The 16,720-nt window shown below is 39.6% G+C and overlaps 1 protein-coding gene across 4 annotated transcripts in view; it reads right to left on the bottom strand.

Annotated features, from left to right (window-relative positions):
• The window catches only part of LOC123968331 (protein spire homolog 1-like), a 44,250-nt gene extending 28,067 nt beyond the window's left edge, over positions 1 to 16,183 (bottom strand). The window contains exons 1-3 of one of the 4 annotated variants that reach the window (XM_046045025.1): positions 15,605 to 16,183; positions 11,115 to 11,143; positions 429 to 662 (exon numbers count right to left, since the gene is read on the bottom strand). In XM_046045025.1, the coding sequence (XP_045900981.1) occupies positions 429 to 662; positions 11,115 to 11,143; positions 15,605 to 15,959 (618 nt within the window). In that variant the 5' untranslated portion in view covers positions 15,960 to 16,183. The remainder of the gene's footprint in view (positions 1 to 428; positions 663 to 11,114; positions 11,144 to 15,604) is intronic. The other 3 variants (XM_046045026.1, XM_046045027.1, XM_046045029.1) reach the window with 3 other exon arrangements.
• Positions 16,184 to 16,720: the final 537 nt, after the last annotated feature.

The raw sequence follows: 16,720 nt of genomic DNA on the forward strand, positions 1-16,720 counted from the left end.
GAGCTTTGTTTTGGTTTCCACCAACTCCTAAGGGGAATATCTCTTTTGCACTTTAGCTGCTAAATGCCCCACTATGTTCACCAGCTACACTCTAACAGGTAGATAGGTAAGCAGATAGCATACGGTGAGTTTAGCAGAGCTTTGTTGCTAAAAACAGCTGCCAGCTTCTGCTGGAAAACAGGATGATGACAGCGGTGAGAATGACCCAAAACAGTCAAGTTGCTGGTTGTAAAACCATAACAATGAGCTGCAGGACACTAAAATGCTCTGTAGAGCTTTGCGGGTGATACTTCTCTAAGGGTTCAAACAATGATTTGTTCACAATCAGTCAAAATTACTGTCTAGATAGTTTAAACATAAATAACCACTAACGACCAAACAAAAACAGACAAGACAGCCAGAGCCACTTACTCAGCTACTGTGCCTACCTTGAGGATATCTCCGTAGCCATGAACACTGGAGATGTCAGGGTCATCCTCTGCTTCATCCTCTTCCTCTGTGGCCTCATATCCTTCGTCGGGACAGGCCTCCCTCTCAGCCTCAGCCATGTTGGTCATGAGGTCGATGAGCTGCTCCAGAGGGGGGCTGAGCTCCCTCTCCTCATTCTCCTTCAACCCGTAATCCAGAGCTTTGTAGATCATGATGCCCAGAGACTCAATCACCTGAGAGGGCACGGGAGATGAACAAAAAGTAGTGTCACATGATCTGCATTCATTCTTGTACATACTGTGTCACTTGTGCATATTTACACTCATTTCCACAGGTGTCACCTCTATCTGTAAAGTTTACAAGATAATTATCGGCATGCTTGGATGTTTTTTTATGAAAATGATGTCACTTCCATCTGTATATCTAACAATCTTAATAACTCACAATGCACATAGGTTGTACACTTTGGAAGTACAATAACCGCAGTCTGATTATACAAATGGATGTATGAATATTAAACAACACACATTTTTGAAGAATGCATCATTTGTCTTGTTTTGTACATTGTTCTGTTGTCCATCTGCTACATAATAGAAACAAACATGGATTTGTCTGTGTTATGCAATGTGATCCTTTTTGTGTGTCAAGCCTGAGATGAACAGCTGTAATATGGTGACCTCATGACTCAACCTTTGATGAGAAAGCTCCCCTACACACACGCAAACACACACAAACTCACTGGTTTTTTGGAGGCTGACGCTAGGAGCAGATCACTGATACAAGATCTTGTGATTAACTGACGCATGAAGGAAAACACTATCATCACATCACACATGTCCTCAAGTAGCCAGAGTCAGTCTTTTAAAGGATGAAGGAATTCAGAATATTCAGAGGCAAGAGCAAAGGTGTACCAGAGGACGACCATTTGTTCACGGACTGAGATTCATCCTAGACTTTTAGGATGTCAGGACGTGAATGATACTCCACCCAAATATTTATGATTAAATACTCAGGCATGTAGGCTTGAAACGTGGCTATTAAAAGTTTGTCTTTCAAATAAAACAGTGCTTGAATTAATTTCAGTGGCAAAATTTTATGGCGGAAAAAGCATCAAAAAGGTACGGGGAGAGCACATAGAAAGCCCGTGGCAGAAAGTAGCGGTAAAGACATGCATACGTGGGACACAAAGAAGTATACAGAACTTTGATTCACGCAAAACGACGTATTGCATATTCATAATTTGCAAAAAAGTAATTTGTAATATGGTTATAATGGTTGGTTTGCTGTCCATGTAGAGTGAACTAGATGTCTGCGTGTTGTTTATATGCTCTGATAATACTAATCCAACACAACTTTGTAGGAGCGTCCATGTTGATTCCACATTCCAACTTAAGAGCACATGAACACACACTGCAGTCGGAAGAACAACTTCACAACTCGGGAAATGGGAGGAGCACGTGAATGCACTGAGTCCCTGGTTGCAATTCGCAAAGTTCACCACAAGATGCCACTAAAACACACTGAACCTTTAAATAAGGCTTTAATGGAATTTGCCAATGAATGCTTGATTTATTTAAAAGCAATAATAAATACTGTAGATGAATGCAGATTGAGGCAAACTTTTGAAAATTGGTTTATGAAACCATGCTTTTGTTTTTACAGTCAGGATGAAGAAGTCAGCTAAGCAACAGAATTTCATTTTTATCACGTCTTCAAATAATCAAACTCAGAATACAAATAATAAGCAAACACTTGAAATGGAAAATGTGAGTTTGGTGGTGTTTTTACAATAGCTTATTGCAAGTCTTAAACTTATTATTTTATTTTTATTTTATTCCTTGTAACTTTTTTCCACACAACAATAATATAACTTTGATTTTAAAAAAAAAAGATCACTAAATGTTCATTGTGAAGTACTGACTATTTCAAGTTTCAACATTGTAAATCAATGCATTCTTCAATCTAACAGACATTACTGTTTGTTTTATAAAATGCTCGCCAATAAGGTCTGGTATCCCAAAAATGTTAAAACATATAGTATTTTTTTTCTATTCCAGTGCCTGTAGGTCATGAGTAGCTTAGTTTATGCTGATGGTTAGTTACAGCTCTCAATCTGCCCTGGAATTGGAGCGTCATGGTGGATAAAGGCAGGATTGCCAAAGCCAAGACAAAAGACAAGAGTGGGAAATCACACAGGGAATTATTCTGCAGCCCTGAGCACTGAGAAAAGACTGAGAGTGAACAAGACAACATATAAACCACTGAGAGAACAGAAACTGCGAGAAAGGGGAAATGAGGAAATGCATAAAGGAGGGAGTTAGACAAGGATCAGAGACAGAACTGTATCAACAGACAGGAAAAAGAGACTGTGAATGAGATGATGAGAGTCATTGAATGGATCAGAGAGGTCAAGGATTGAGAAATAAATAATAATTAAGACTTTGTGTACGTGTGTGTATGTGTGTGTGTGTGTGTGTGTGTGTGTGTGTGCGTGCCTGAAGACATGAAGATCAAGGGCAGTTCATTGGACATTCATGGAGTCAGGAGGAGTCTGAGAGATCTGTCTTCCTCTCCCCCATCAGTGCATAACAGCTGGGTTTCTCCATAGGGGAAATGGCTGAATGCCACCTCTTTGTCTAAGCTACACCCGAATCCACACTCACTGATATATGACACCATGCAGACACGCACATGCAAACACACTCCTCCAGACCTTCTGTGAAATCCTGTTCAGCAGACAGCCACAGCATGCCAGAGAAAATGTGGCAGGTATGGATTGTTCTGCCCTGCCCATTATGAGCTTTTGTGTTAAGTATGTGGAACTTCAGGCTACTGTTTCTTATCTGCAGCTTTTCTTGGAGATCTAAAAACCACATCTTCAAGAATTCAGTCAAAGGCTATAACAGTCTCTGATCTGCAAAAGGAGATTCACTTAAATTGGAAAAGAAAGGCTGCAGCAAATTATTTTTTTCGCTTTCAATTAGCTAAGTTTGGGCCTGTAATTAGCAACAGTATTACTGTTTGGTGCGTTGTATGCCAGGAATTTAAAATAGACAGTAATTGGCATGTAGATACTGCAATATTTTATAACCATGACCTTCTTATAGGTGGTCATCTGATTGCTTTTAATGAGTGGAGTAGAAAAGGCATCCTCTCTTTAAAGGATATTGTGGGACAAGATGGTTGATTCCAGCACCATAAATGTAATTTTGATCTCCCTAATTCTTGGTACACACTGTACTACATGTTTATGGATGGGTAGGAGACAGTAGCTTCGCCTTCATTCTTTTAATAAAATCTTTAAGGAATCAGATAAAGGAGCTGTCTCAAGTCTTTACAAATACATTTATGGTTGAAAATAGATATGAACAGGCAGTGGTCAAAAAGCATTCTTTCATAGGAATCGAGACCAAATGATCCTTTATAAATTCAATAGATTAAATTTCTTCACCCAGATGATGATTTGAAATGAAAATACTTCAGTGCCTTAATTGCTCATTTTATTCAATGGTAAGCCAGGAACTTTACATACAAATAAAAAATACAAACGTTGTTATGGGAAAGTCCAAAAATGAGGAACTCCTGAATAATACGTGGTGATGGGAGGAATGAGGGGATGTAGTTTCTCACAACTTTTTTTTGCACACTTATTATTTTTAGTTTTGTATTTATTTGTATTTCTTTCCCTTGCTAAAGGCATATACTGTATTGGTGTGACTATGTACAGTACTGGAGGGGAGATATGCTACTGACCCATGTTCCTTTTTGTTTTAAAATACAAAATACTAAAGAATTTATTACAAAAAATGTGTTTTCCCCTGTCACAATAAGACTAATTACAAATTTATCGGACAGCTGATTAATCGGGCCAATATCTGGCCTTTTGAGATAATCAGCATCAGCCGATACCTGCACTCATGAGGCCGATGTATCATCCCAAATGACAACAAATCTAATCTAAAATCATTACTGGCTAGTTTTACATATATATTGTTATACTGCAGGGAAGAATGCAGTTCAACGACAAACAAGAATATAGGTTGTTAAAACAACCTATATTCAATGAACATTTACACACGTGAAAATCAAAATACAAGGCTAAAATTTATTATTTTTGTTCATTGAAGTCACCTGTCATCAGGAAAAACACAACAAATGTGGACATGTAACAGTGGGTACATAACCCATGTTAAGGGTAATTTTCGGTACAAACCATACAGGAGTCGGGACAACTGCTCGTAATTCAGGACTGTCACAAATTTTTTGGGACATCTGGTCACCTTAGATATAGGTCACGTGATTTCCAAAACGTAGGACTGGTCGGGGAAACGGAGTTCGAAATTGCCATTTTGGGAGGCATGGACAAACACCACTGGTAGCGGCGCTATTTTAGGATACGCTCATATAAGTCTGAGTATTGGGAGGTTCGTTAAAACGACATATGTTGTCGTTCAGGTTGGAAGACTTGATGGACGAACTGTTCCCCTATTCTAGTTTATACACCTGAAATCTACAGCATAACCTGATGAATTTTTCTATTTCATTAATTAATAAAAAATCTGTTTAAAAAACACGTTACTGGCTAAGATAACAGCTATATTAGATTGTACCCCGCATGGAATAATTATACACGACTTTTCTTTGTTTTGAAATCAGTATGAAATATCGGCCATCAGCTGCCCTGCTCTCTAATCACAGAAAAACCCACTCAACCACTAATCACATACTTTGATTCACCCCCTGATCGTAACAATGTTAGTGTTAGAGATAATCCTGTCAGTCAGGTCTATAAGAGCCTGGCAAAGTCATTTCTTACACATTCTTCACTAATAATTAACCCCGTGACTGTGAGATGTTTGAACATGTCTCTATTCCACTTAGAAATCTCCCTGACTGGTTCCCAGGCTTCCAGGCGACTGAGCAGAAAGATGGGATAGAAGGGAGGAAGGGAGGAAGGGAGGAAGGGGTGGAGAGACGGAAAAGTGGGAAGAGGATGAAGATATCAACCAAATGAGATTTGCCCGTGGTGCAAAGTGCAGCAGTGGACATCATCTCAGGCAAGAACAACATCAAATAGCTTGGCTTAAATTTCAGCATTCCTGTCACGGAGAGGAGGCAAGCTGGCCAAAGAGGCAAAATAAAAGGCGTTGTGACGCACAGGGAAATGTTTTTACATTGTTTCCCGAAGCCACTTAATCGCTGCTGTCCTGCAAACACCTCATAACCTCACCTGAACTTTTCATCAGTGACCGTAGCTTTGTGATAATACAAACTGGGTTTAGAGCCAAATCTTGTTTAAACAAAAGTACAAACTGAACTCTGAATTTTATTTCTTATGCTATTCCTGTTTTCACATTTGAAATCAGAAAACACTGGCAGTGTGACGGCAATGAATAAATATGCCATGATCACAAAATGCATTTATAATTTTCCTTAGTTATCAACGTGCTGGCTTCAAATTCTTCCTCAGTTACACACAAAGACAGCACTTTATCACATTCATGAACCCTCTCTCCAATATCCAATTATCCACCTACATGTCTATTATCCCTGATGGACAATGCAGGTTTTTACATAACAAATTGAAGTACTTCATAACGGGACAACTGAATGTTATGTTTAGGTGTCAGTTTCTGATCCAGTCAAGGTTGAATTTCACTACAGCGTTCAAAAGCAACTGTAGTACACAACCTCAGGTATAAGCAGTGAACACTAGCAGGATATGATATGACAACAGAGCCTTATACTGATAACAGTGCATGTAACATCTAATAACCTTTGTTCTAGTTCAGGACATTACAAATGATGTAATGTGATTAGCATGTTATAACTTGTTTGTTGAATCCGTACAAAAAGAAAAATAACAATTTGTGGATTTACGTGGTGTTATCTGCCTATATGTATTATGTAAACGTCTCAACTTCTTCAAGTCTCTGCGGGTTGCCTGGCAACCTCATGGTGGTGAAAAGAAAGGTGCCATCTTCATTCTGAATGGACGGATTTATGGAGCGTTATTGCTTTTCTTGTCTAACGCTTGGCATGAGCATATTTCCCAAAATATTCCACTTAAATAGTTTCTTAAAATTGGCTCTTTTGTTTGTTTGTTTTTATTGTTTTTGAAGACCTAAATATATTCAATTAAAAGTGGAATTAAACAGAAAAAAAGTAGGCTATCTAATCCTCACATTTGAGAAGCTAGAACCAGTTTGGAATTCTTTACGCCTTAAAAGATGAGTCTATTATCTAATTCATCTCTTGACTAATCAATGTGAAACTGTGGAAGGTCAGGGAGGAATTACATGTGGCAAGGAGGCTGGCAGTAAAGTAGTCTACGGATCTGGAAAATGGGATGTTATGGTCAGCAATGCATTTTTTAGTGGCCTCAGACAAAGACACCAGCTGGTGAATCTCATTAGTTTCCGTTATGTAGCTTAGTGAGCTCCTCATAGACAAAAACGCCACAGCCAATTATGCTAATTAAATGCTAACTGAAATCTATGAGATCTACTCTCTCGTACGCAAAAGCCTCCCATCTATCTCTGTTAGCCAACTAGCAGAGGATTACAAGAATCAGCACAAACGCGTCAGAATTAAAGGATTGTAGAAACAATGTGGGGATTTAAAGCATTTATATTTACTCATTAGTGGGTAGACAGGAATTAGGTCAGTGAAACTGAACAGGAACTGAGCTAGGTGGAATTTCACTTTACTTTTAAATAAGAAACGGCAACAAATGAATTACCTCTCTACTGATTACCTTCCTTTTATACAAACCACTTTGTATTAATTATATTACATCTTTTTGACAATAAGAGCCAGGAATCTAGACTCAGGGCTAGTCCATGTGGTGCAGTTTCTGTTCTGTTAACAACACATCCACAATAAATAAATAAGACACTAATGAGCAGTTTAGTCACTCCATCAATTATTCACAAGCCACATTAACTCTAGCTCCATGAACAAAGAGAGAGAGACTGATTGGCCTTTACATCCACCAGCTTCACCGACATCTTTAAATAAAGCTCTTCAGTAACTTCTTAGATGTACCACTTAAGTCTCAACTTCTCAACTGAAGCTTCACATTGGCCACTAGTACATGCAGGGCACTAAATGTATGCATACGTATAAATAAGTCAGGCTGTTTGAGGCTTTGTGAGGCTAAAATCTACATGGCCTTTTAATTCTCTAAGACTAAGAAATTAACTAAAGTCCCTTTCTTTCAGGAAAGAACTTTATCGAATTGATCAAACTTTCTGCTAGGGCCATCGTTCAGATTTGACATTTTTAATAAGATTTTCTAAAGCTGGGGGAACCACAAAAAAGAATGGAGAATACACAACAACTCCTCATCTAACAAACGTGATTATGGCCAATCAGTGTGTCCATTTATAATTGAGGACATTAGTGTTAAGTTGATAGCAATGAACTAACTGAATAATGAAGACAGACAGTACACTTGAACTTCTTTACAGAAAAAAGATTCCCAAAACAATAAACAGGCGTCAGACTGTTTGTGGATTCATTGTGACACAGAAAACTCGGATTATTTCCTCTCAGTCACAAACAAACGCTGAGGGGACTCCTTTTTCAGATTCTTACGTCTGACTATGCTAGTGTGACCTCTGACTGTCATATGACTGAGCATGGTTGCTTTGGTTTGTCTGGACGTGGAACCAACATAACATCTCACACAGAACAGAGACACCATTAATGCTGTTCTGTCTTCCTATATATCTATACACACAAAAGTCTTATAGTAAGCCCATGAGCAGATGTGATTCCTGCCAAACACGTTCACAAGTAAACACTGAATTTGACATTAAACTCTAATCCCTTCCCAGACTTCAAAGCTCAGTTAAGAGCGCACGGAGCATGCACAGTTAAACTTTGACAGAGAGGAATGTTTTGAAGCATAATCCACAAAGGTTTTATGAGGTTACATTTCATCACAGGACCAGGAGGGTGTAGCTAGCATGGCCAACCAACATATTCAGTGCAAAAGCTAGCATGTAAACAAAGCAGATGTGTGGTTAAAGAATGCAATCGTCACATTTGAGAGAGCGCTAACAAATTCCGTCCTTTTCCGGTGAATTTAGCTATAGTGATTTCTGTACAAAGGGCCCTTCGCTGCAGCATTCTTTGCCGGGTGCTCGGTTCATTGGCTCTGAGGAAATCAGCATCATCTGACATTCACAGCGGCATCATTTGCTAGGGTTCACACTGTTTGAAGCCATGTGCAGATAATGTCTGTCAGCGTTGACTACCCGTGTTCCTGTTCATCCAGCTTTGGGCTAATTCCGCACTGTATGCTAGTAGAATGCCTCTGCTGCAGGAGTTAATGCTGTCAAGCATCAAGCAGCTCCAATAAATTGCCGGTAGTTTTGTCAGCCAGTCTGTAACACACTGTATTGTGAGAACTAATTTCTAGTGTAAAGCTGCTTAGCAGGGATTTGTCTATACAGTTTCACATTTCTACTTCCACTGTGAACTGTCAGTGTGTTTGTGTGTGTGTGTGTGTGTGTGTGTGTGTGTGTGTGTGTGTGTGCTTGAGGTATTCGCTGTCCTATAATGAACAGGGGAGAGACCCTCGGTCAGCGTGCAACATCACACACACAAAACAGTTTCTAAAACTATTTATCAGCTTTGAATTCATCAAACAATCAGCATCTACTAAAAGTCACACCAAAGAGATCCCTGCAGTCTAAATTATTCCATCTACAATATCCAGCAAAATAATCCTAAAAAGCAGGGACGCTGCCTGAGCAACAGCCCACTTTTACAATCAAATTGATATTATATCTGCAATAATATGTTAACTTACACACAGTGTGCAGCTTTTTAAATTTCTGGTTAATTCTAGCCCTGTGCATGTCCCTGCTAAACAGCAAAAGCAGAAAAGCAAATGTAAGACCTATTTTCACAAACTATTATCACAGCAATTAACAGCAGTTGATAATCCACCAGAGAGAGTATGTGGAGAAGAAAACATTTAACAGAGCCCTTTAATTAGGTCTGAAGCGTCTCCCAAAGTAGTTATCAAAAAGGAGGCCTTGCTGGGTGACATTTCCAACCACTCAATCAGAGAAGCCAGCTGGGAGCTCTGGGGCTGCTGGAGAAAATGACTGGGTGAAGACACAAGCTAAAAGACGGGAGGCTGGGACACATGCCGGGGAATAGTCTTCCACACTCACAACTTTTGCCTTGTCCTAACAATTTTAAAAATATATAACCATCAGCCAGTATAAACTACAGCAAGTATTAGTGCGTTGTATAAGACAAAGTAAATTATCTATACTACTGTGGCCCTTCTATAAGCCCTGTATGTTTGCTGACTTGCCAAGAGTTAGATGAGAAGATTGATACCACTCTGATGCTTGTAAATTAAGGATGAAGATAGGCAGGGGGTGATTAGATTAGGTTAGCATTATGCCGGTTTAACATGCTGGTGTAAAAAGGGGGCAGATTGTCTAGAAGAAGATCTGGCGAAAGAAGAAAGTACTACTACAGACCAACAACCACACCAGAGATTTTTTTGCATGGACCAAAAACGATGTGGAACTGTTACTGAAAGTAACACAGGAGTACAAAGAGGCTGTGGTGACGGAAAACAGACTGGGAGTCGTCGCAAAGTAATTACGGCGACTTGCACTGTACAGATCTTCAAGGGCTATTTGCACAGTACAAAATATCAAAACTAAAACACTGTCAGTAGCATCATGTTTTTGTTTTGCAAGACCTAATCAGAAGGCCAAATGTGAGTGTCTGTGTCATCGTTTTCAAACTTCTCAATTTCAGGTCTATGGATTCATCTTTTTAGTCTGGACAAGGAAGTGCAAACACAGCAAAATATCTTAAAACAAAAACGTAGTAGTGCGGATATAGCCTCAGAGGGCTGGTAGGCACATATTGGAACTTTGGAGGGAGGCAGGCTAGTTGCTTCCCCCTGTTTCCAGTCTTTATGCTAAGCTAAGCTAATTGCCTCCTGGCTCCAGCTCTATACTTAGTGTACAGATATGAGAGTGGTATCAATCTTTTCATCTAACGTTCACACAGAAAGTAAGAAACCCACGCAACAGTTGCATTGCAGGCATGAAGATTAACACAACACACACCCATGCCTTATGACAGTTTCAACCACAGCCCTATCTGACACTGGTTGTACTTGAAATAATCAGAGTGTGCCCACTCTAAACTTAATGTTATCTCTGTTGCCCTCTTTTACTGTAACTAGCTAATGTAACCAACTGTGGAGGATAAATATTTAAAAAGAACATAATGCTGTTATTGTGGTTAGGCCTGGTATAATCTCTGTACGACCATATATTTCCTTTCATAAATACCTTGTTATTGACTGACTGGTTCCTTTCCAGAAACACTGGAGTTTCACAGCCTGCACTCTGTGAGTGGTTTAAGGTACTAACAAAACTAAAACAATCCAAACAATGTTTCAAACCTAGTTACTCCCCAAACAAATCCATTAGTGTGACCAAAATATTCATTTTAAACATAGCAAGCATATCATTTGTTTTTTAAAACTCTAGTAACTTCATATCAAAAACATTAAGTAAATATGGCCACGGTAAGAAAAATTTTTCCAGACATAATTTGCCAAAGTTAAGTTATAATTTCTCTGTAAGCATGTGATGATGAAATACAATAACTACAGCAGAAATACAATTACTCACCTCTGTTGTTGTGCAAGGGCTGTATTTACCTGCAGGGAAACAAGAAAGCAGTATTGAGATAAGCAGCAAATGTAAGCCTAAGCATAAAGTAGCTTACAAACACACGTGCATGGCTACATACATAACACTGTTCAGTTACAGCGCAAAAATGCAGTATATTCAACTGAGCGGTCATTGAGCACATGTGATGATGCTCTTAAGGCCACGCATTACTTTTGGTTCAGCGTCTAAATATCATGGGAAATGTAAATTGTCTCTGGATCCACTGCAATCACCGGGCAGAAGCTGCGTTAAGGCAAAGCACATCCATATTGAGCCTAAATTATAGGGACAGCAGCTGAGACACGGAGATGACTCATGTCATATGTATATTGTCACTGGTGGAAAATCAGGAAATTGTGAATCTATATAAACAGAAAAGAGTGAGAACTTCTTTCATTGAGAATGCTATCATTAAACTCTCAAGTTCACAGTGTAGCTTTAGAGGATAAGGCTAGTCGCATTTCATATTTTTCGTTTAGCCAACAAATCCCATGAAAAGACCAAAACCAACAATACATTAGTCAGCTTCACAATACTTTCTGATTTTTGTACGTTGTGTGTGGTCCCCAGTCTATTAGGACTCAAAACGTAAAGCTTTAAGATTTTTTTTATTTCCTAAAACAGCTGGGCACTGTAGTTCTTAGCAGTTATTACTCAAACAGGAGGAAAAAGTGAACTTGTTGGGGACTATTTTCAGCTGAGGATTGACACTAGGACTGAGCGATTAATTGCATTTGCAATAATATTGCAATATGATAAAACAAGATTTTCTAATTGCAAAGGCTGCGATAACACACTAGTCACATGACACGCGAGAGTAAAGCAGTCTGCAGAGGAAGCATCAATCTCGCGCGCAAGTAGGTAAGCCAAAAAAGCATAGGTCCAAAATTTACGTCTAAATCCTGTGACATCCCGTCGCACATGAGAGATTGTAACCGTATTGCTTAGATTATAAGATCTCTTTTATATAATATTATAAAAATATTATTTTATACTTCTTTTCCACCATTGCTCATTATAATAATTCATGCAATTCATGCCTCACCTAATTTCATCATAACACAGACCCGGCCTACAGGAAAGAACAGTGTATGTTTAATATTTCTAATATTGTGTTGGTCACACTATACAATTATTTATTGCTTATCTGTTATGAATAACACAGACGATAAGGAGCTTAAAAATAATCATACTGTGGAATTTTAAATGTAGGGGTTTATATCATCTTTTGCTATTCTACAGTTGTTCTGTGGTGTAGCACCTCTTGTATAGCTTATTTATCAGTGATTACATATTTTCTTCCTAATTAAACAAATTTCAGCGAATGTGCCCTGTGCTCTAATTATCATTATACAAACTAGACCAGTGTTAATAAAAGCTCTGTTTCATTCCTAATTACTTTAGTGGTTTAAGCAGCATGTGACAGATGATGACAAAACTCCATTCCAAGAAGCCGTGTTGCATGAATGTACTCCCTTCAAAAAGAAGACAACCTTTAATGTTTCTCCAGGCTACATCTGCCCAGCTTTTACTTCAGCCTGCTAACAGATGACCCTCTTAACAAACGGCTGTTTTGTGTTATAACACCGTAAACACGCAGCAATGCAACATCACAACAGCTCTGACATCTTCTCATGACGTTAACTTGCATCAGCAGGTTTGAATACCTTCCTCTTCCAGAGTAATCAGTGTGATGTATGTGTTCACATGTACTGCAAACATTGTGAGCAAATAATTATATAACACTTGGGGAGGGTACCAGCATGAAATTAAATCTATTTATCAAAGTCTAGACATGACACCAAAAAAAGTGTCCAGCTTTCATCATGTATTCAGATATAATACAAAGTGTCATCTGACCTAGATAAACTGCTGAATAAGAGAATATTATGTGAACACAGTGTTGAGTGACAACAGGATCTAAAGCTAAGCATGTCAGTTTAACAGATGAGAGCTTCAGAAGCCCTAAATCCTTAAAACTTTTGCCACAGATTTATTTCATTACATGAATGAGTTTCTGTGACTGAGCTGGAGCATCAGGGAGAGACAGCCTGTACAGAGCACATATAAGTGGCAATTAGATTAGCAAATTACCCTGAAAACTGAAACCATTTGTGTGGTTACAACGATCAAAACACATGCAAAACACTCCCAAAATTTCTAAGAATTGCCTTAAGACATGCAGAGCGGTGATTCCCAACCAGGGGTGCAAATTAGCAAGCAAGCAGAAATAGCTAAACGTAATGAATAAGCAATTTAAATAGTTAAAATTAATGGATAAAGGGTTAAAATAGTTCAAAATAAAGGATAAAAGGTTGATAAAATCAGCTAAAGGTGTTGGATAAGTAGTAAAAAAGCTAAATGTAATGGAAAACAGTTCAAATTGTTAGCCTAAAGTATTGGATAAATAGTTGAAACTTCCAGCTTCTGCCACAAGTAGCCGTAGAATAACGTGAACAAACTGACCCTAAACTCAGCCAGTTAAATTATATGTAACACTTTTCATTTTTATCAGTCGAGCTAAACAACATCTAGTTTAAAATCAATTCAAATGAACATATTTGGAAAATGACATCTGCTAATTGGTGTACAGAATATTAGAGGCCTCAGAATAGTAATAAGAAGCAGCTCTAACTGCATAATCCATGTTTCAGTTGTGTTTCTATATCAATATCCTATTGGTATGGTAATATGGTATATCTGCCCCCTTTGCCATTGATAATGCACCTTTTCTGTGTACCTCACGAAAAGTGGGAATAATCTTTTGTACATTCGCTGTATGATCTGAAGGAAACGGTGAGACTGAACATACTGAAGCAATATTAACAAAGATAAGAAATGACAACTATATTACAACTATAAATGCCCCAAAACATGCTGAATTAGAACAATTCAATACATTCTTATTATATTTTGCATGATGTAACATTAAATGAGCAACCAAGGAACAAAAGCCTGGCCTCCCCTCTCCAATGGTTCCTTCCATGCTCCTAAAAATAGCCCATTCATTCTAAGCATATAGACCTACAGGCCACAACCAGCTTCATCATCACAGCTGTGCCTCTCAGATGTGCACATAAAAGTTGATTAGACAAAGCATGCGGTGCATTTATTGAATCGAAAGCCATGACATTGACTCAGCAGTGATTTGTATTGTGTACACTAGCCGAGTTAAGAGCACATCCCTCAGGTACAGTCCATTACAGATAGATAGTTTGCTGCTCTGCACTCTGAGTTTAGTGTGGAAAATGTGATTACAGCGTACGATGAACATGCCAGGCCTCGGTCTGACAAGACACTGTAATGTATTTGGTTTAAGTGCATGCTGTCGATCACAGACACACCTATCGACTGTAGCAACACACACATCACATGGCATGCAGTGTCATCTGTTGTTTTTAGGTTTGAATCCCTGTTGATGCCTTATTAAAAAGATCTGTAGTAACTCGGATACTACATAAAAGTCCCAGAGACACTGGAAACTCACTCCCACATGAGACACAAATTACCACAAAGTACAATAAAGTCACAATTAAAGCTCTGCATAGCCCCACAGACACAGTGTAAATCCCTAACGGGATATTTCTAGAATATTGCAGTGATCTTTCATTTGGCAAACTTTGCTGCCACCACTGTCTCTTCTCCCTGTCTTGGGTATTTTTAACGCTGTTGTACCAGCAGAGCTCAAACTTACCTCATTAATTATAGATGTAATTAACAGAGGTTCCCATGGCCCAGGTAGTTAGGAACAGCTGAATCAGGCCATAAAGATGGGCTTCAAACATAGAAAGTATGTGCAGGGATGAACCATCATTCCATGTCTGTTTTCTATTCACACACATATAGGCATCAGCCCACAACTCGATCCTATCACTGCCCAATGCAGTTTCAGATTGTAATCCCATTCTTTAATCAGATGAAGCAAATGAACACACTGATCTGATGTGAGGTGGGAAACAGGCTGAGGGGCTTTTAATGAGAGAAGAAACCACATGATGTGCACGTACATGTTTTCAGTGAGGAGGATGGATGAAAATAAGTGAAAACCATGAGGAAAAACAAGAGTGAGGGCAGCAGGGGTCTTAACCCTGACTGTTGTTGTCCTGGTTACAGAGTAGTCTAATCCAGAGGTGCAAATAGGCTAAAGCACCTGATGAAAAACACCAGAAATCCTCCACATGTGCATCTGAAAATATGTAGGCTTTGCCTAGGCTACACATTTTATAGGCTGTAGTGATATTATGGCTCTGTGGGATTCCTAATGTGTTCCTGTTGGGGATTATAGGCTACACAAGTGCTTTTTGTAGCCTACCTTGCCCTCCTAGAATGTAGGCCCGTTTAAGTTTTTCTCCATCACAACACCTCAGCCCCATTAGTTGAAATGCAAGTGATGGCCTGGCCTAGATCGGAGTAGCTATAGGCGCACTCGTTCAATAATAATATTTTACCTTCACAGCCCTGGTGCACCATCCTCACAGACCCGTCTTTCTGTATCCTAACATCCCCAGGTCCAGATATCTTCCTCGGAGCCGCCGCTGATGATGCTCCGGCGGCGGAGGCGGAGGAGCTTCTCCTGCTCCGGTGTCTCTTCGCCAGCGTCATGCAGCACTGGTAACACACCGCCCAAGCCTGCTCCTCATTAATGGGCTGGCTGTAAAGCCTCAGTATCTCCTCCAAAGAGAGACACTCTCCTCCTGCTTCCTCCGTTGAATTCATCGTGTTGTGATGCCGCTGCTCATCCCGGCGAGTCGCTGCAGCAGCATCCGTCAGCCCTCCGTGGTCCCCGCATCGCTGCTCGGCCATCCTTTCATTATCTCAGCGCAGGAGGCCCGATGGTGAGAACAGATCCAGGCCGATGTGTGAGAGGGAACTTGGAGGCATTGATGCTCCCCTTCTGCTCCCCAGAGCAGCAGGAGCAGCAGCACACCGGTGGTTGTTTCCCCGCCCGCCCGACGACTAGTTCAGTTCTCGGTACCAGCGGCCATAAGACGGTGTGTGGGGGTTTGTGTGATTATAGCCCTTCACTGTGTGTTCAGCAAGCCGGGCTCACTCTTTTGTCACATGATCTCTCTCTCTCTCTCTCTCTCTCTCTCTCACACACACACACACACACGCCTGCTTCTATTTTCGGGCTTTTGAGAGATGGAGGCTAGCGATAGTTAATTCAGATATCCACATATGTTCCACTGGAGTCAGCGCTGGATTAGCAACCAGTCAAAGCAGGTAATTCACCTAGACCCCAGAACCCCAGGGGCCCAAAGTCCTCAGATTGTTTTCAGTTGTTTCAACTTGTTCGATTAATCACACATTTTGTAGGAGGTGGACATTGTGCTCACTTGGTGCATATTCCTAAATAAATGAGTGTTTAATTAAATTATCACTCTCTCTCTCTCACACACACACACACACACACACACACACACACACACACACTGATTGACAGGCAGAACTTGTATGTAATATTCCAGTAAAGTAGGCCAAAGTTTTTGTTTATAAAATCATTGTACAGGTGTTTTTAATTCATTGGCCTATACAAATCTTCTTTGTCCATTTTTGTAATTAGT

The sequence above is a fragment of the Micropterus dolomieu genome, linkage group LG03 (genome assembly GCF_021292245.1).
Source record: "Micropterus dolomieu isolate WLL.071019.BEF.003 ecotype Adirondacks linkage group LG03, ASM2129224v1, whole genome shotgun sequence".
In the NCBI taxonomy this organism is placed as follows: domain Eukaryota; kingdom Metazoa; phylum Chordata; class Actinopteri; order Centrarchiformes; family Centrarchidae; genus Micropterus; species Micropterus dolomieu.